Source organism: Felis catus, chromosome E1, assembly GCF_018350175.1.
Source record: "Felis catus isolate Fca126 chromosome E1, F.catus_Fca126_mat1.0, whole genome shotgun sequence".
Taxonomy (NCBI): Eukaryota; Metazoa; Chordata; class Mammalia; order Carnivora; family Felidae; genus Felis; species Felis catus.
This window is the reverse complement of record NC_058381.1, coordinates 20,752,370-20,773,053: the sequence shown is the minus strand read 5'-3', so window position 1 is coordinate 20,773,053 and position 20,684 is coordinate 20,752,370. Positions and strand designations below refer to the sequence as shown.

At 42.5% G+C, this 20,684-nt stretch overlaps 1 protein-coding gene across 4 annotated transcripts in view; it reads left to right on the top strand.

The window, feature by feature from the left end:
- Window positions 1-20,684, top strand: part of MYO1D (myosin ID) — a 362,829-nt gene that overhangs the window by 81,661 nt on the left and 260,484 nt on the right. For all 4 annotated transcript variants that reach the window (XM_023244611.2, XM_019817507.3, XM_045044201.1 and 1 more), the window contains exons 2-5: window positions 14,050-14,258; window positions 16,224-16,317; window positions 18,590-18,755; window positions 20,415-20,468. In XM_023244611.2, coding sequence (XP_023100379.1) covers window positions 14,050-14,258; window positions 16,224-16,317; window positions 18,590-18,755; window positions 20,415-20,468 — 523 coding nt within the window. The remainder of the gene's footprint in view (window positions 1-14,049; window positions 14,259-16,223; window positions 16,318-18,589; window positions 18,756-20,414; window positions 20,469-20,684) is intronic.

Here is a 20,684-nt window from a genome sequence, read left to right as displayed (position 1 = left end):
CTGTTCGTTCCTTCACCATGGCTCCCAGAACAGTGCTTGGGACGTGGGCGCTAATAACTACTGTGTGAATGAACAAGTGAATACAATAAAATTACAGACAGCAATAAGAACGTTTAAAGTTAGTATTTCTCTGCAAGGCATGTCTTACTGTATCATAGAAGTGTGTTTTGAAAAAGCAAGCGTTGGGCCTCCTGGGTGGCTCAGTCGGTTAAGCATCCGACTTTGTCTCAGATCCCATGGGTTGGTGAATTTGAGCCCCACATTGGACTCTGTGCTGACAGCTCAGTCTGGAGCCTGCTTTGGATTCTGTGTCTCCCTCTCTCTCTCTGCCCCTCCCCTGCTGGTGTGCGCTCTTTCTCTCAAAAATAAGCATTAAAGGGGCGCCTGGGTGGCGCAGTCGGTTAAGCGTCCGACTTCAGCCAGGTCACGATCTCGCAGTCCGTGAGTTCGAGCCCCGCGTCAGGCTCTGGGCTGATGGCTCAGAGCCTGGAGCCTGTTTCCGATTCTGTGTCTCCCTCTCTCTCTGCCCCTCCCCCGTTCATGCTCTGTCTCTCTCTGTCCCAAAAATAAATAAACGTTGAAAAAAAAAATTAAAAAAAAAAAAGCATTAAAAACATATTTTTTTAAAGAAAAGAAAAAGCAACTATTATCTAAAAATGAATATATCAAAAACAAGGGTTTTTTTTTTTTTCATTACAGAAAGGAAGGAAGGGGGTACCTGAGTGGCTCAGTCAGCTCAGGTCATGATCTCATTGTTGGTGAGTTCAAGCCCTGCGTCGGGCTCTGTGCTGACAGCTCAGAGCCCAGAGCCTGTTTCTAATTCTGTGTATGTGTGTGTGTCTCTCTCTCTCAAAAATAAATAACATTAAAAAATGTTGGACGGAAGGGAGGAAAAGGTAAAACAATTCAGCCAGGCGTCTCCTGACCATACTTTCTGGTTAGCTACCTTTTGCGCGGCTCAAGGGAAGAGAGGTTGCTCTGGAAAAGCAAACCAAGAGATGAACTCGGGAAGTCAGTCAAACCCCTGTCAGTGGCCCTCTCACAAGTTTCTTGTGTCCTGTGGAAAGCCTAAACATTTTGATGGAAGGTTTTCTGACTTCAGAGGGTCCCTGCGAACTACTGGGAGAACGCTTTCTGGACACGATGCCGAGCTGGATCAGGATTCATTATGCTAGCACAGTGACCGCCACTGTGAGGGTTAGCGGCACAGATGCAGCGCCCCGGAGAAGGGGGCCTGTCCTGCCATCCAGACGGCCTTGTCACAGGACTTCATGCATCTCGCTGTACCCTAACCCTGTGCCAGCAGTGCTCTGAGTGTTGCAGTGAGCAGAGGGTCTCACTTCTTGTAACCGTCCCGGGAGGTGGGTGCCGATGTGATCCCACCATCTCGCTGATGGGCTACAGTGGTCTCCTCAAATGTTCTCTTTTCAAGGCCTCGGTATGTCAATAAAAAGGCAAAATAAAGCATCCTATTTCAGGTGCTCTGAAGGCAGTATATAAGTCAGGAAGTGCCTAGAGCTACCTATGTGGAGACTGTATAATCACATTAATAATTCAGATGTCAAGAAATTCAAATTTGGGATGCCTTCTTTGGACCCTCCCACTCCTAAAACTGGATTAGGTATCCCTTGTCTAAGCTTCCATAGTATCCTTTCTGTCTTTGTTATTGCCTTAAATCTTTTCTGAAACAGTATGGTGGGGATGTGCCCACCCATGTACACGCACACACACACACATGCGAACAAGAAAGAGAATAGGAGAAACAGGGAAATGACAGGTTTTTTAAATGTGTACTTAACTTATTCTGAGAGAGAGAGAGAGAACACAGGAGGGGCAGAGAGGGAGAGAGAGAATCCCAAGCAGGCTCTACACTGTCAGCACAGGAGTCCTATGTAGGGCTTGAACTCACGAACCGTGAGATCATGACCTGAGCTGAAATCAAGAGTTGGATGCTTAACCGACTGAGCCACCCAGGCGCCCCTTAAAAATATGTAATTTTTAAACCTCTGTCACTGTGCTTACTACATGGCATTGTCTGCGTCTGAAAGTCTTTGGTACAATAATACCATATGCCTTATTCTTTGTAACTCAGATGTTCATAAACGCACACAATCAGTAACTAGCAGAATCAGGATTCAAGCCTAGGGCTCCAGGGCTGTGTGACTCTGATGCTCATAATCTTTCTAACAGACAGTCCCTGCCCACTTCAAGAACGTGCAGTCTAACAAAGGGGATTAAATGAATTGATGCCATCACACAGAGGCCATGATTTTGCCAGAAGCAGCAGCAGCAACAAAATGCCTTCACCCTTGGGAGAGATTCTCATTTAACTGGGGAGAGTGAACTGAACATATCGGAAGTTGGCAGTAAGCTGATGATCATTGCATGAGTTTCCTCCATCAGGGAAGAAAAGGGTCAAAGTTTTGTGTACTTTGAAAATAAAACTGCCTTATAATCTGTCCTTTCGAAATGGGCCAGCATCGTTGGTTTAAAAAGCCACACCCAGAACACAAACTGTAGCTGGAAGTATAAGTTGCTGCAGCCTCTTTGGAGAATGATTTGGCAAAAATTCACAAATTTAAATCGTGCGTATCCTTTGATGCGGCAACTTTAGTTCTAAAAGCGTGTTCTACAGGTGTATATATACATATGCACAAAGACATAGATGCCATTGTATTTATAGTTGCATTGTCCATGATAAAAAAGGTGAGTAACCACCTAAAAGTCCAATAGGGACTAATTAAATATACTATTGTGTGTTCACTCATGAAATGAAATACTATGTAGGCATAAAAAATGAGGCTTTTCCCTATTTATATGAAACTATTGCCAAGATTCATTATTTCAATTGGAGAAAAAATGTCATTCATGTATAAGACTATCTGTATGGATATGTATGTATTTGAATAACCTATTTCTATTTTAAAATTTTTTTAATATTTATTTATTTTTGAGAGACAGAGACAGCATGAGCGGGGGAGGGGCAGAGAGAGAGAGAGAGAGAGAGAGAGAGAGAGAGAGAGAGAGAGAGAGAGGGAGGGAGACCCAGAATATGAAGCAGGCTCCAGGCTCCGAGCTGTCAGCACAGAGCCCGATGCGGGGCTCGAACTCATGAACCGTGAGATCATGACCTGAGCTGAAGTCGGTCTCTCAACTGACTGAGCCACCCAGGTGCCCCTGAAGAACCTATTTCTAGAAGAATTTACAGAAAACCAGCAGCAGTAGCTGCCTCTAGCCAGGGAGGTTGTGACAAAGATGAGAAACGCTTTTCACTATCTAATCATTTATATTTGTTGGATCTTTTACTAAGAGTCTATATTGCTTGTGCAAAAGCAATAAATAAAAATCTAAACCTCTATGAAGAAGCTTGGAGGGGCGCCTGGGTGGCGCAGTCGGTTAAGCGTCTGACTTCAGCCAGGTCACGATCTCGCGGTCTGTGGGTTCGAGCCCCGCGTCAGGCTCTGGGCTGATGGCTCAGAGCCTGGAGCCTGTTTCCGATTCTGTGTCTCCCTCTCTCTCTGCCCCTCCCCCGTTCATGCTCTGTCTCTCTCTGTCCCAAAAATAAATGAACGTTGAAGAAGCTTGGATTGTTTACTAGCAATTTTAAATTTGTATATAATTTCACATTTATAGAAAAATGCAAGAATTATAAGAATCTTCCTATGAGAATGCCTGGTATTTAGTTGTTGGGTCTCTTTAATTTCTTATAATATAAATAGTATTTAGCCTTTCTGGGTTTTTTTTTTTTGATATCCAAAAGTTGTATTTAATATTTTTAAAATGTCAACAAATTATAGATTCATAAAAGATGAAGCTATACAGATTTTAAAAGTATAGATGATTTTCTTTAATTCTATTCAGTATTAAGTGAACAGAGTATATTAATGTTGGTTATCTCATATTGATTAGAATCTCTAATGTATAGCCTTATATACCTTTGATTAATTAAAAATAAAGTAGCTAACAAAAGAAGTAAATATGCTTTCTTTAAAAAAGATTTTCAAACAACTTCCTGTCCTGGAGTATCTCCTTTTTTTTTTTTTTTTCAATTTATTTATTGCTTAATTTACATCCAAGTTAGCATATAGTGCAACACTGATTTCCTTAATGCCCCTTAGCCATTTAGCCCATCCCCCCTCCCAAAACCCCCTTTAGCAACCCTCTGTTCTCTATATTTAAGAGTCTTTTATGGGGGCGCCTGGGTGGCGCAGTCGGTTAAGCGTCCGACTTCAGCCAGGTCATGATCTAGCGGTCCGTGAGTTCGAGCCCCGCGTCAGGCTCTGGGCTGATGGCTCGGAGCCTGGAGCCTGTTTCCGATTCTGTGTCTCCCTCTCTCTCTGCCCCTCCCCCATTCATGCTCTGTCTCTCTCTGTCCCAAAAATAAATAAACGTTGAAAAAAAAAAAGAGTCTCTTATGTTTTGTCCCCCTCCCTCTTTTTATATTATTTTTGCTTCCCTCCCCTTATATTTATCTGTTCTGTATCTTAAATTCCTCATATGAGTGAAGTCATATGACATTTGTCTTTCTCTGACTAATTTCGCTTAGCGTAACACCCTCCCGTTCTATCCTCATAGTTGCAAATGGAAATATTTGGTTCTTTTGGATTGCTGAGTAATACTCCATTGTATATGTATACCACATCTTCTTTATCCATTCATCCATCGATGGACATTGGGCTCTTTCCATACTTTGTCTCTTGTTGATAGTTTTGCTATAAGCATTGGGGTACATGTGCCCCTTTGAAACAGTACACCTGTATCCTTTGGGTAAATACCCAGTAGTGCAGTTGCTGGGTCACAGGGTAGTTCTATTTTTAATTTTTTGAGGAACCTCCATAATGTTTTCCAGAGTGTCAGCCTTTCTGTTGTTGTTGTTGTTTTTACTGTGAACTTTCCCAGTTATTTCGTAGAATGTCCTTCAATTTAGGTTTATCTTCTGTTTCCTCCTGGTTAGATTCAGGTTAAATGTTTTTGGTAGACACCACAAAAGTGATTGTTGTGTCCTCACCACATCATATCAGGAGGCACAGTATTTGTGTTCTAAGCCCTGTGGCTACAGGAAAAGAAGCTTTAGGTCCTTTTGTAGCATTTGAGCTGGGAATTTGAATCCCTGAGCCATTCTTTTCATTCATCACTTTGTCCAGTGACATTAAGAGTTAACCAGCCAACCTCATATATTTGTTAGTTTTCCAGAAATCTTTGCAAATATACTCACAATCACCCAGCTTCTTGTTTCTTATAAGAGGTTGATTAAGAGTATTCATTGCAGATATGTTTTTTTATTGCCAGATCACACCATGGACTATCACTGTTCTTTTTGCTACTGGAAATAGAGTCATTAGTGGCCTTAAATCTGATCAGAGAGCCATTTCCTGAAACTCCAGAAACAACTCAGAGAACACTTTCTTAAAATTCCGTCCCTCTAGAACCACTTTCAATACAAAATCCACATAAGTCTGACTGCTCCAGAGAAACAGTACCAATAGGATATATGTGTGTGTGTGTGTGTGTGTGTGTGTGTGTGTGTGTGTGTGTGTGTGTGTGTGTTTATAAACACACATATAGAGAGATTTTTGGCTCACACAGTTACGGAGGCTGAGAAGTCCAAACTCCTCAGTCAGTAAGCTAGAATTTTAGGAGAGCTGATGGTGTTAGTTCTAGTCTGAGTCCAAGTGTGAGGGCAGGAGAAGACCTGTGCCCTAGCTCAGAGACCATCAGGCTGAGAGACAAAGCATTGTTTCTTACTCACCCTTCTGTTCCTATCAGGTCTTGGCTGGAGTGGATGAGGCCCACCCAGTTGGGTAGGGCACTCTGCTTTGCTCAGTCCCACTGATTCTAATGTTTCTCTCATCCAGAAGCACCCTCACAGCACACCCAGAATAATGTTTGACCAAATTCTGGGCACCTCCTGGCCCAGGCAAGTTGACACATAAAATTAACCATCACGGGCACATATGTCAATTTGTGTCAATAGAGGTGATATTAACTTTGAGCACCTGGTCAAAGTTAATGAAGTCAAAGTTAATGGCCACTTAATGCTTACAGGGTTTCTCTCCTGTAAAAGTTATCGTCTTTACCTTTGTAATTATTAAGTAATTTGCAGAAGATACTTTGCGGCTGTGTAACTATCCTGTTCCTCATCACACTCTCAGCTACTGGTTTTAGCATGCACTGATAATTCTCTAACTCAACGTCATTCCTTTTGTATTTCTTGTCATTCCACCATAAGGAAGAGCTTTTACTTCTCCAATTCACTTCTATTTTATATCAGTACGGACTCCTAGATTCTTATTTTATTCGGGGGATTATAATGTCACTGACATTACTTATTTTAGTGCTCATGTGGTTCCAGATTTGGCCAGTGGGAGCCTTTTACGCTGATTCCTGTTTCTTTTGCTATGTCCCTGTCATTCTTTGAGTACTTCCCTACATTCTGGCTCAACAAGACATTTCAGACTCATCTTGTACTTCCCCTGCCCCAGCTCCAGAATTAGCTTTTCTCTAAGGATCCCTGGGTCCTTTTAGTTAAGAAGAATAGTGTACAAGCCAACATCTGAGTGTCCTTGCTTCTGAGCTCCCTCAGAGGGCAGAGCTAGGAAATGTGTGCTCGCGTCCACATCTCTCTCTCTCCCTCTCCCTTCCCTTCAAGCCGCTGCACCCCACCAGTTTGAACTGATACCTCCAGTTCCAAGTCAGTCCTGCATACGTTGCAGCTTCCTTCCCTAACAGTGAAAAACATGTCCCAGAGGGTGAGTCAGAGTAGATACTATTTTAATTATATTTTCCTGGAATATAAATTACTGTTTGTATCCAGAGTACATGAAATTGCCCGTGTGAAAGGAAAGGTTGTTTTCAGTTGAGCATAAGGATGTGGCCCATTAAAAACTAGGTGATATCCTGCTGTATTTAATCTCCCCTCCTCCCACTTTTGAAAGTCATAAGGAAATAAGAGAAGTGAAACTAAGTACGTAAGTTAAAAAAAAAAAAGTAATGATGGTAGGCGATTTAAAGTCTAACATACTTGACGGCCTAAATTTTCTCTATAAATAGGATGCAAACCATTTGCTGAGAAAATGGAGGTGGGCTAAGGGGACTCATTCATTCCTTCCTTTATTTTTTGATTCATCGAATATTTAACCATCCCCTGTAAGTTCCAGCGCTGTATTGCATGCTGAAGATAAAGCCATGAGCAAGGTAAATATGGACCGTATTCCTCTGGAGACAGAAAGTAAACCAACAAGAAGCTACTTGTGATAACTACCATAGAGGAAACAAGTGTGGGATGTTGGTGGACAGGGGCAGTTTAGATGGGGAAGGATCTTGTTTTATTCTTGGCCAGAGCAGTCATCAGGAGTGGTTGACGTGAGATAAGCCAATATGGGCATGTCAGATTGGCTTGACATTAAGACTTCCCATTGAAAAGATTTAAGGATAGGAATGAGCAATTAGATTTATATTTTGTGGAGAATGGTTTAAGAGGGAGTCCCGCCAATGAAGGTGATACCTGCGATGGGGAAGACACCTGTGACTCCATACTCTTGCTGACATTGTTCACTGTCAAAATTCCTCCTGTGTAGGTGGAAAATTGTACCCTGTTGTTGGTTTGATTTGCATTTCTTTAAACATGAAGTGAAACTGAGACACTTTCATAGAATTTATTTTGGTATAACTAGTCGTATTAGTTTCCTAGAGTTGCTATAACAAAATACCACAAACAAATTTGCACAAATGGGGTGGCTTAAAAATAAGGTCAGACATTTCTTGTCTCACAGTTCTGAAGACTAGAAGTCCAACATCAAGGTGTCAGCAGGGCCGGGGTCGGTCTGGAACTGGCGGGGGAGAAATCCTTCCTTGCTTCTGCCTAGCTTCCCACGGTGACGTTGGCTCGCAGCTGTGCCTGTCACCTCTGTCATCGCGTGGTGTCCTCCCTGTCTGTCTCAGTCTTCCCATGGCATTTTCCTCTTCTCATAACCCAGTCGTGTTGGATTAGGGCCCACTCTAATGACCTCATCTTGATTACATCTACAAAAACCCTGTTTCTAAATAAGGTCACTTTCACGGGTACCAGGGATTAGTACTTCAGCATATCTTTTGTGGGGGAGAGCACAATTCAAGGCATCACACTGATGATCTATGGATTTTGTTTTTCCAGGTGGCTGACCTGTTTTCTGACACTCTCTGTCGACATACGTTCTTGGTGTAATTGTTTGCCGTTTTGAAATGTCACCATTATCACACCAAAGTCTTCAGAGACCCAGTCACATGATCTCCATTATCTCCCTCTTCTATACTGCTTTCTACTTGAACTTTGTTTTTCCACTTCATTTTGCTTGCTTTTCTTCTTGTCTGTATGTTCAGCAGTATCCGTTCCCATCCAATATCTGTATATATATATATAGATATAGATATAGATATGGATATATATATATGGATATATATATATATTTTATTTTGAGAGAGAGAGCACATGAGCAGGGGAGGGGCACATGGAGAGGGAGACAGAGAATCCCAAGCACGCTCTCTGCTGTCAACACGGATCCCATGGACCAGGAGATCGTGACCTGAGCTGACCAACTTAACCAGCTGAGCCACCCAGGCGCCCCTCATTCTGATGTCTTTTAATGTGGTCTTCATTTCTGTGGGGTTTTCTCCTCTTCCCTTGTTTCCCTGAGCTCTTTGGTTTCTCATCTCCTGTTTCCAAAAAATGGTTTTAAACATTTTTTCTCTATTTTTTTAAAAAAGTTTATTTTGCAAGAGAGAGAGAGGGAGATCATGCAAGTTGGGGAGGAACAGAAAGAGAGAGAGAGAGAGAGAGAGAGAGAACCCCAAGCAGGCTCCTCACCGCCAGCGCTGTGCCCCATGTGGGTCTCCATCTCACAAACTGTGAGATCACCACCTGAGCCGAAATCAAGAGTTGGAGGCTCAACCAGCAGAGCCACCCAGGCGCCCCTGGTCTCTCTGTTTTTAAGTGGTGTTTTCTTTGTTCTCTTGGTTTTTAGAGGGCTATATTTTCTTTATGTGTTTTGCTTCCATGCAGAAATATTTTTCCAAAGTTTTTCTCCTTTATGACATACCTATTTTTCGTGGGTATTCTTGATCTGCCTTTTGTCCTATCAGTTTCTTTGCCTAGTTTTTCTTATCATGTCTTATCCTGGGCCCCATTCTGGGTCACTTTTGATTATTACCATCTTTGAGTAAATGTGGTTGGGTTAGTTAGTTATTGGATTAGTTAGTTATTGAAAGAAAGTATGTGGAATGACCAGTAGATAGCTGAGTTTGGGATCATTATTATTATTTTTTAATCTTTTAAATTTATTTTTGAGAGAGACAGAGAGAGTGTGCCTTAGCAGGGAAGAGGCAGAGAGAGAGGCAGGGAGAGAATCCCAAGCAGGCTCCTCACTGTCAGTGCAGAGCCCTCTGTGGGGCTCCCACCCACAAACTGTGAGATCATGACCTGAGCCAAAATCAAGAGTCGGACGCTTAACCGACTGAGCCACCCATGCTGAGTTATTTCTCACTTTGACTGAAATGGCAAGAAGTTTGCCTGACTCGCAGGCAAGCCCTGTGAGCATGCCATGAGACATCTGGGAGGCAAGGTGACACCTGTTTTCACTGCTCAATATCACCTGCTGCAGAGAATCGTACCTGCTTTTCCTCTTTTGCCTCTAATGCATTACAATTGCATTGTAATTGATTGCAGTGTAATTGCAACAACGTAATGTCTACTCATTTCTTCATTTAGTCCCATCTTGCAACTAACTATTCAGAAGTGCCAAATGGGACTCCTTTTGTCCCACAGCCACCAGCACCCTGAGACTCTGCCATTCTCAGAGAAGATGGTTGGTTTGTCCCCTGGAGAACCGCAGCCTCCTGTGGGGGGCGCTCTGCTCCGGAGCCTGCACGCGCACAGGTGCCTGCTCCCTCCGTCCCCCGCGTCTACTTTTCATGGCACCTTGCAACTGTTCTTCCTAGGTCATGTTTCAGAGTTGAGGCTAGGTGTTTGTCCCCTAGTAGGTAGTTTTCTGGTTTCATTTCATTTTGTTTTGCTTTTGAAGGAGTGGGAACCTGTTGAGGAGATGGGGGGAGGAAGAGACTGGGTGAGGACAAGGTATTGTAGGCAGAATGAACCTGTGGGCAAACCATGAGGTCGTGGTGTCCTTGGGAACCGTAAGTATCTCATTAATGTAACAGCAGGCTGAGACGGAAAGAGGGGATCGGGAGGTGTTGACGGTGGATGTGTGGTGGGCAGTTAGGAGAGTCAAGTGAAGAATTTGGAGGCCGCGGCACAAAAGGCCTTGCATGCCTCGCGTGCCTTTCTGAGCTTAGTATATTTCTCTTTCGGTTCCTCATTGAAAGGGGTGTTGTGATCATCTTTGCCAACGTGGTACCTGCCTTCATTACCTTACCTATCATTTGTTAGTATTTATTTGCAACACTTCCCTGCACTTTGTTCATCTTTTAATTCCCAGAGTCAGACCCAGTGTCTGGCACAGAGTAGATATTGAATAAATATTTGAAGAGTGCATTATAAAAGTTTGTCACACAAGCTTCGCACACATAGAGATGCCTTCCTTGGTCTCTTATAAGAGGTGGCTTCACCCTGTTTGTCGCTGAGGATCGCGCCACTAGTTCCTCATGGAGGCACACCAACCAGGTGACTACATTACCTTAGTGCTAACTTCATACGCGAGGCTTTCCCAAGCAAATTGGAATCTTGGGTTGGTGTTACTGTGTACACTGGCACCATCTAGTGGTGATTTTAAACCTTAACCAAACTGAAAGTTTCATGTGTGGTAACCAACCTGAGAGTTTCAAGTAAGTTTTTAACATTTTATAAATTGCCGAGGCATTGTATTTAATACCATAATTCGCTGATCTTTTGCCGCTCTCTTCACGATAATATTTGTGCATTTGATGCTATTATGCACGTAGTTTATTGTGTTTTACAAACCTGATGTCTAGAAGCTTTGATAAGTAAAATATTCTATTTGGAATAAAATGGAATTTACTGATTAGGCAGACGTGGAATCTTAGAACAGCATTCTAATCTCGTATGTTATTTGCTGTGTCTTATTTCACAGAGTGCCACACCTGTGAGGTAATCTCTTTTTCCCAACATCTTCCTCCCCCCCCTCCCCCCTCCCCCTCCCCCTCCCCCCTCCCCCTCCCCCTCCCCCTCCCCCTCCTCCCCCCTCCCCCTCCTCCCCCCTCCCCCTCCTCCCCCTCCCCCTCCTCCCCCTCCTCCCCCTCCCCCTCCTCCCCCTCCTCCCCCTCCCCCTCCTCCCCCTCCTCCCCCTCCTCCCTTTCCTCCCCCTCCTCCCCTTCCTCCCCCTCCTCCCCTTCCTCCCCCTCCTCCTCCTTCCCCTCCTTCTTCTTCCCCTCCTCCTCCTTCCCCTCCTCCTCCTTCCCCTCCTCCTCCTTCCCGTCCTCCTCCTTCCCCTCCTCTTTCCTCCTCTTCTTCTTCTTCCTCTTCTCCTCCTCCTCCTCCTCCTCCTCCTCCTCCTCCCCCCTCCCCCTCCCCCTTCTTCTTCTTCTTCCTGTTTAGACAGTGTTTCTAAAACTAAAGAATCATGTCCTTTTAATTCTCATTCTTGAAGACAGCTGTTGAGAATGTCCTGCAAATTTTCAGGTTAAGCCAGAAAGGCTTGGGTAGTGAACCTTAGCCTTTCATTACTTTTGGGGGGTGTTTGAACATGAGTTATGTGGACATTTTGCTTGTGGCTTGTTGTTCGTTGATTAACAGCTGAGGCAGGGAATCAGATTATGATTATTGAATTGATTCTTCACATGTAGGGATTATTGTGATTTAAGTAGAAACGTTAATAAAATAAAAGCATTTATTAAAAATATTTTTCGGGGCGCCTGGGTGGCGCAGTCGGTTCAGCGTCCGACTTCAGCCAGGTCACGATCTCGCGGACCGGGAGTTCGAGCCCCACGTCAGGCTCTGGGCTGATGGCTTAGAACCTGGAGCCTGTTTCCGACTCTGTGTCTCCCTCTCTCTCTCTGCCCCTCCCCCGTTCATGCTCTGTCTCTCTCTGTCCCAAAAATAAATAAACGTTGAAAAAAAATTAAAAAAAAATATTTTTCATGCAGAGTGTAATTGGAAGCATAGATTAATTGCCCACCCCACCCCCTTTTTTAAGTACTTATTCAATGCCAGGGTGAGAGTGCGGTGCAATTGTCTGTTTTACAAGTGAAACACATGGAGGTGAAGTGGTTTTACAAGATCGCACAGCTATCATATTTGCAGTGTGAGCATTCAGACCCAGATGTAAAGGACTCCAAAGTCTGTGCTTCTAACCACCATATAAACTTGGCATCCAACAGTTAGGCTTCCCAGGAAAACCACAGTAGAAAAATGCACAGAAAATCTTAAAGTGGTTATTAATAGCTTTTATTCAAATATATATTAGCTATTTAATAAAATCTTGGTTTTAATCTACTGTTGATTATCAGCATCTGTTTGTTTCCACGCCTAATTATAGCCAACAGCCTTCATTCCATTGTGAAGGAAGTTTAAGGTCCTTGCCCTTGTGGTCCCAAAGAATTAGTTATTTCCCTGCTGCTCTGGTCCTGAGCAAGAGTTCTTAGAGATGTGGTCGTTGTCCTGGAACCAGCATTTAGCCCGTCTTGGTGCTCCCTTCCTTCTTGGATGGGAGCTCTGTGTCCTTCCTGTGCCTCTCGGCAGGTGGAGTGTGTTAGCAACAACTTGTATAGAAATGTCCATTTGGGTGTTGGCCTAGCTCTGGTTCATGTGTGTTTATATGTGTAAGTAATGTATAAACCGTGACTATATATGGGTTTTCTAAGTTTTATATTTAAATTTTTTCTTGGTAAATATAGACACACGATTTTGTGCAGTTGAGTCATACTGTATATGCCAGGGGTTTTCTTTACTTTTTCCCCTTTGTTCCTAAAGCTTCCTTCCATCCACCCACACAGCCTCCCTCCTCATCACCCTGTTATATGTAGAAAAGGTATGTGAAACAGAACACGTAGTCTTCCATATTTTTCCATGCTCGTTTAATCACTTATCAAATATATCTATGTATGGTGATACATACAAATCACATAATGGGCAGCATTCCAGAATTTTATGGTAAAAAGGTGGGATCCTGTTAGAAATACTTTATAAAAAAATACACATACCTTTCAACCAGCTGTCTCACAGAAATAAAAGCACTGAGTTGTAAAATTATGTGTCAGGAGTATTTCCTACAGTATTATTCATAATAGCAGGAAGGAAGGGGAATGATTGAATAGAGAATGATAATCTATACCATGGAATTTTAGGCCATCATTTAAAACAATGAATTTGAGGGGCACCTGGGTGGCTTAGTCACTTGGGCATCTGACTTCGGCTCAGGTCATGATCTCACGTTTCGTGGGTTCGAGCCCCACATCGGGCTCTGTGCTGACAGCTCAGAGCCTGGATGCTGCTTCGGATTCTGTGTCTCCCTCTCTCTCTGCCCCTCCCCTACTTGCACTCTGTCTCTTTCTCTCTCAAAAATAAATAAACATTAAAAAAAATTTTTTTTAATTTTTAATAATGAATTTGATGTATGCCAGAAGCGTCTCCTCTATGACTCTGTTATGAACTTTAGTGTTCTTATTCCTTTACTGACATTTTAGTGCAGATTCAAGAGGGAGAAAAAAAAGAAATGTATTTGGACAGTTTTCTTTATAATTGAAAATCTGGCTAAGTAGATTCCAAGACCTGCTTTATCTTCTGTTTCTCCTTTTACTAGAGCTCTTAGTAGCACCTACTTATCCTTTCATATTTCAGAAATAGGAACTATCCAATCCACAAAAAATTAAATTCTTTCTTCTTTCCTGGCTTTTAACTCCTACTGGTCTTTTCTGCCAGCAACATCTGAAGGGGCACAACCTAAGCATTGTCTCTAAAATTAAATTCAGAATTAACGAAATGTCAGTTCAGAAACCGTTCCCGGGATATTTGGATTTTCTTGGAAATGAGGCTCTTCGGAAAGACAGTGTTTCTTTGTAACCATAGTTGTTCCTTTTTCCATCTCTTTCGGTCCTGTGCAGATTTGAAAAAGGGCGTATCTACACATTCATTGGAGAAGTCGTTGTTTCTGTGAATCCTTACAAGTTGCTGAACATCTATGGGAGAGACACAATTGAGCAATATAAAGGACGTGAGCTGTACGAGAGACCGCCTCATCTTTTTGCAATTGCTGATGCTGCTTACAAAGCTATGAAGAGGCGCTCAAAAGACACTTGTATTGTGATATCAGGTATTCAGAGGGGATCCCCTGTACTTTCAGGGTCAAAATCCATTTAACTTAGTAGGTACTCAAGGATCCAAACTGTTGAATAGATCTTTTTTGAAGTTAGAAAGGTAAGCAATTTTATTGGAGAAAAAAAAAGTACAGTGAGCATTAACCAAGAAATCCTTTCTGACCAAAGTGTAGTCTCGGTTCATTTGCAAATACACGTTACGTGTGGATGGGCTTCTGGTCAATTTTGTAGACTGAGCCAACATGCAAGATTCTTCCTCTCACCTCAAAGACATAAAAGTACTGGATAAAATGTTAACAAAAAGTCATTTTAAATAATAGCAGAATGAAACCAAGAAAATGAAGTCCTGAGTTACCAAAAATGAAGAATGAACTCAAAGTCGGATTGGTGAAAGGGACCATACAGGCATGGGGACCAGGGATGGGCTCTCAGAGCCAGAGGCTGGAACTCTAAAGCCTGAAGAGCAGAGAGACAGGTGATAGACTCTGTGTGCCCGAGAGCTGGAGCTGACCCCTCCGAGTAAAGCTGAGCTCTTCGAGGAATCTTGTGTAGTAAATTGAGGACAGGGAAAGTATCTGCCCGCTGACCCAGGATGGCCTCTCCCAAACTGTGGGAATTTGTTTTGGTGCTAATAATACCTCGCATCCGCATTAGGGGCTTTATACTTTAAAACTACTTTTTTGATCTTCATTCCATTTTGGTTATCAAAACTGTTGGGTGGTAGGACAGTTGTGTTTCTACTTCATAGGTGAGAATATTAAGGGTCAGAGGAGTTATGTAACTTAATGTTGGAGAATTATATCCTAGGACTATGTTATATTAAATGATGAAAGCAATATTGCCTGATCATAAAAGAAAGAAGGGAGCAAACAATCATGTAAGGGTTTAAGAGCAAAAGCCCCTTCCCTCTGAATAACCTGTTACCCCCAAAACTTCAGCAGTAACAGCTGTTAATTTAGTGTTGGTCCTTTTATACATTTTTTCTGTATATTATACATAGAGTCACACATGCATATGAAATTGTATTATAAACATATTACAGAATTACGTTATAAACGCTATTACATGTGTTTTTCCATTTAACAACACAGAGTGGGCACTTTTCCTTAGCATACGTACCTCTACGGAAGCAGGGGGTTCTCAACAGTTGTGTAGGATTCCATTGAATAGTTGAATCATTTATTTGCCTGGTCCTCTACTGACAGGCATTTTATTTTCAGACTTTAGCTGTGACACATAGTATAGTCTGCAGAAATACTCCTTAAACCTTTGAAGATTATTATTATTATTATTATTTGATTATATTCATATTTTTAGTATTTCTGTAGTATAAATTTCATTTCTGCAGGTGGAATTCTTGAGTCAGGAGGCATGTACCTTTAACAACTGGGTAGCTCATTCTAAATTGATCCCTTCTTCCCACATTACACCAGCTGTCATGCTCTCTCTGTGACACCGTGTCTGGAGCCTGCTGTTTTGTTTTGCTTTGTTTTCACCAAAATTACTCTAACTTTAATTTTCTGGAGGAATTATTTCATCCTCATGAAGATTAAAGGAAATTTGCTATAGAGAATAAGGTTTTATGAATTTAGCCATGGCCACTGTTTGAGGCACTAGCTTGTTGCTTTTCTGCTATACTCAAGAGTCACAGCCGAGTACAAAGACTTTGGTCTAAGGAATTTGTTTACCACAGTTTATCTCTTGATATTTTTGTGCTAAATCTTAATTTGTAATCTACTTGTTATTTTACTTCTTTAGTAGTTTTACTTTTTTTTCCCGACATTTTCAGATCTGTTAGAACCTATACCATATCAAGATAGGAGGAAATAACTCATAAAAGCAAACAATGAAACGTAAAGAATTTTAAGTAACTAACATCAGAATTTGCAATTATTCTAGTAAAAACTAGCTTCCTCTTGGTTTAAGTTACAGTGTTAAGCCTTGCACAATTCTTCCCCCAGGGGAGAGTGGAGCTGGTAAGACTGAAGCCAGTAAGTACATTATGCAGTACATCGCGGCCATCACCAACCCCAGTCAGAGAGCAGAGGTTGAAAGGTAAGGGTGGAATAAAAATGGGGAGACATGCTGATCGGAGCTTCATTTTCTTTCTTTCTTTTTTTTTAAACATTTATTTATTTTTGGGACAGAGAGAGACAGAGCATGAACGGGGGAGGGGCAGAGAGAGAGGGAGACACAGAATCCGAAGCAGCATCCAGGCTCTGAGCTGTCAGCACAGAGCCCGATGCAGGGCTCGAACTCGTAAACCCTGAGATCATGACCTGAGCTAAAGTTGGATGCCTAACTGACTGAGCCACCCAGGCGCCCCATTTTTCTTTTCTCTTTTCTTTTCTTTTCTTTTCTTTTCTTTTCTTTTCTTTCCTTTCCTTTCCTTTCCTTTCCTTTCCTTTCCTTTCCTTTCCTTTCCTTTCCTCTTTTCTTTTCTTTTCTTTTCTTTTCTTTTCTTTTCTTTTCTTTTCTTTTCTTTTCTTTTCTTTTCTTTTTTATGTTTATTTTTGAGAAAGAGTGCAAATGGGGAAAGGCCAGAGAGGGAGAGAGAGAATTCCGGTCAGGCTCCATGCTGTCAGCATAGAGTCCGTGAACCCACGAACCGTGGGTTCAAACTCACGAACCGTGAGATCATGGCCTGAGCTGAAGTTGGACATTTAACCCACTGAGCCACCCAGGCGCCCCAAGGAGACATTTTTCTTAATTGTGACACATCCCACTTACCATTCGGACTTTGCAATCTCCTATAACAAGGATAAGGATGTAAGTTATCTTAATTTCCGTGGCAGCTCAGGAGAATGACTGGCTGGGAACTAACTTCATTTTGTTTTTAAACTCAGTTGGTATAGTAGAGTAAGGCATTTGTAGATTTACTAGTCTTTCATGAGCATATCTCACCAGAGTTTTAAAGATAATTGCCTTGGGGCTCCTGGGTGGCTCAGTTGGTCATGATCTCAACGTTTGTGAGTTCAAACCCCACACTGGGCTCTGTACGGTCAGCAGAGCCTGCTTTGGATCGTCTGTCTCCCTCTCTGTCTCTAACAAACACAAAGATAGTTGCCTTTGTTTACCATAAGCGTGGAATCGCCCCTCTCCACATTTTAAACGTATACTTCTGTGTGGTGTGTGTGTGTGTGTGTGTGTGTGTGTGTGTGTGTGTGTGTGTGTGTGTGTAGAGAGAGAGAGAGGAGGTTGTGGGGTCACTTACGGCGGTAGTGGGTTGGCTGCATTCGGTTATTTCAGCGGCCACGGTTATTTCTATAGCAGGCATGTTTGTGTGCCTGTACAAGAGGAATTCTGTCAGTGAAATAAAAACAAAGACTTAAGGTCTAGCATGAAGTTAAAAAGTATCCACTAGGAGACACTGCTTCCTAGAAAGTTAGCATTCATTGAATAAAGAATGAATTAAGTAACTGATACAATGGAGAGATTTCATTCAAACAAAATGAGCGATTTCTAAACTAATAAAGACCGTCTTTATAATGTATAACTAAATGCAATAAATTTCAGTGTTTTAGGCTTTACAAACAAGTACTTTTAAAAATTGTATCATTTTCTGTGTCACCCATTCTTTCTCTTGAGAACATATCTCTTTTTTTTTAATTTTTTTTTCATGTTTTTATTTATTTTTGAGAGAGAGAGAGAGAGCATGAGCAGGGGAGGAGCAGAGAGAGAGGGAGACACAGAATCCAAAACAGGCTCCAGGCTCTGAGCTGTCAGCACAGAGCCCGACGCGGGGCTCAAACTCACAGACCGTGAGATCATGACCTGAGCCGAAATCGGATGCTTAACCGACTGAGCCACCCAGGCGCCCCGAGAACATATCTTTTTTTAAAGATTTTTCTTTATACAAATAAAACATGTTCACTTAAACTAAAAATTAGTCTTTTGTCCCAGGTGGAAGGTCCCTGAAATCCCACTCTGCAAACTCCTCCCCTGTCAACCTAGGAAACTATAGTGAAGTGTACTCTTCCCTCCAGCCTTTTAAGCATCGACTAACGTATGTGCATATACACATACACTCACGCATACGCACGCACAGTCCCTGCCACACATATTATTTTGCAACTTAATTTCTCATTCATTAATATGTTCTGTGGACATCTGTCTCCATCAGTTCATACTGTAGTAGGAAAACAGTAACTTTTACCCAACCCTGTTGGTGGGCAGTTAGGGTTGACTGGTTTGTTTTACTGTCGCAAATAACGCTGCTGTCAGCATGTTCGTATGAACCTTTGGACGTGCTTTAACAAAATCTAGTTTTCTAAAAGGCTCGGCCTGGAAAGCTCTCTATAAGGACTCTCATTTGTCTGTGTTCAAGAGTGAAGAATATGTTGCTCAAGTCCAACTGTGTCTTGGAAGCTTTTGGAAATGCCAAAACCAACCGTAACGACAACTCAAGCAGGTTTGGAAAATACATGGATATCAACTTTGATTTCAAGGGGGATCCTATTGGTGGACATATCAATAACTACTTACTGGAGAAGGTAAAATGTGTTTAACTTCTGAGGGTAATGTTTCCGGGTGCTGAATTTTGGTTAAACCTAATAGTGCTTATACAATTTCTAGAATGGCTTCAAAGTAGCTTTTAGGGGCGCCTGGGTGGCGCAGTCGGTTAAGCGTCCGACTTCAGCCAGGTCACTATCTCGCGGTCCGTGAGTTCGAGCCCCGCGTCAGGCTCTGGGCTGATGGCTCGGAGCCTGGAGCCTGTTTCCGATTCTGTGTCTCCCTCTCTCTCTGCCCCTCCCCCATTCATGCTCTGTCTCTCTCTGTCCCAAAAATAAATAAACGTTGAAAAAAAAAAAAAGTAGCTTTTAATCCTACTGTGCCTCCCTTCGTGCTTCTCAGTCAGCTTTCATGACAAGATATTCTCCTTTTGTGTTCTTATTAGTTCTTAGGATATCAGGTTGGGAAAGGCTCGAGCTTTGTAGATAAGGATTTAGGGGCGTTTGTGGTGGGGGCGGGAGTGGCATTCGAGTGTGTGCCACCCTCCGGGTGAGGTCTGGCCAGAGACCAAGCCAGGACTAATCAGTTCCACTCTGGTGACACCACCATCTCCCATGTGTCATCTTGTTGTATTCCTTAGTGCACCACAGGACAGCTAGTGGGTCCAGTTTCTGAAATTACACTCTTCTCACAGAGTCATGCCCGTACAACAGTCTTTTGTAACTGAGATATAATTGACCTTTCACATTGTGTATGTTTAAGGCGTACGACGTATTGATTCGATATTCCCATCTATGTTAATTTGAATCTCATTTTCTTCTGGTTTCTATTCGTAGCATCCTTTATGGCAGTGTAATGCAGTATAATCTAATTTTTAAGTTTATTTATTTATTTTGAAAGATACAGCATGGGGGGGGGGGGGCAAAGAGAGAGGAAGAGAGAGAATCCCAAGCAGGCTGCACACTCAGCATGAAGCCCACCCGAGACTCAGTTCCATGAGTGTGAGATCACAACCTGAGCCAAAATCACGAGTCAGACATTCAGCCAACTGAGCCACCTAGGTGCCCCAGTATCATCTATTTTTTTTGTTAAGTTGAAGTCAGACTGGTAAGGAAATAAGTGTTTTTGTCAGTGTCCGTTACAAAAGGACTGGAAATCCCAGGTATTATCACTCTTTTTCCAAAATGTTTTAGGGCTTCACTTTATGTACCTCGTCAATCAAAAGGACCCCTTTGAATGAACATACATTTTGAGCCCTCTCAGAGCAGCCTTTCGGGAGCCACCTCAGGCAGGGGCCTTTACAGGCTGATCTTGCTCAACTGATTTTCCTACAAGATCCAAGGCATTGCTCTGAAATGCCTGGCAGACCCTGGGGGAGGCAGTGTTGTGAATATTACTCCCTAAACATTCCTTCCTGTTTTCCCACTTCCAACCCTCCTTCCCCCAAAAATTCCATCTTTAGGCTCCGGGTTAAAAAAAAAAAAAAAAAAAGTTTCATTTTCAGAAAGTTTAGGGAACTCTGTTTTAAGCAGTAAAAAGAATATTAAAAGTTGCACAGAGGAGGCCTAGTTTTAGGTGGGTAATCCATGGGGTCTGTTAGGACATTTAAATGCACTGCTGGTGTACGATTTCCTGAGAATTGTGGCTTTTTGACCTTGAGGTGCGTTCTCAGATTAACGATTTCATGTGGTGTTTTTTAGTCTCGAGTGATTGTGCAACAGCCAGGAGAAAGAAGCTTTCATTCTTTCTATCAGGTTAGTATTTGCTGTTGTGCAGGTAATCGATCATTTGCCCAGTTGTACCAGGGATGAATATTCTATATCCGGGCTCTGCCCCGTCCTGGGCCTCCATTGTCTCCGTTGGCCCACAACACATTACACATGTGCACACGTGCACCCCACCCCCCCAACCCATATGCTGCTTCTGAGATGTGGTGAGCGTGATTGTTATAAAGAACTAGTCACATGACT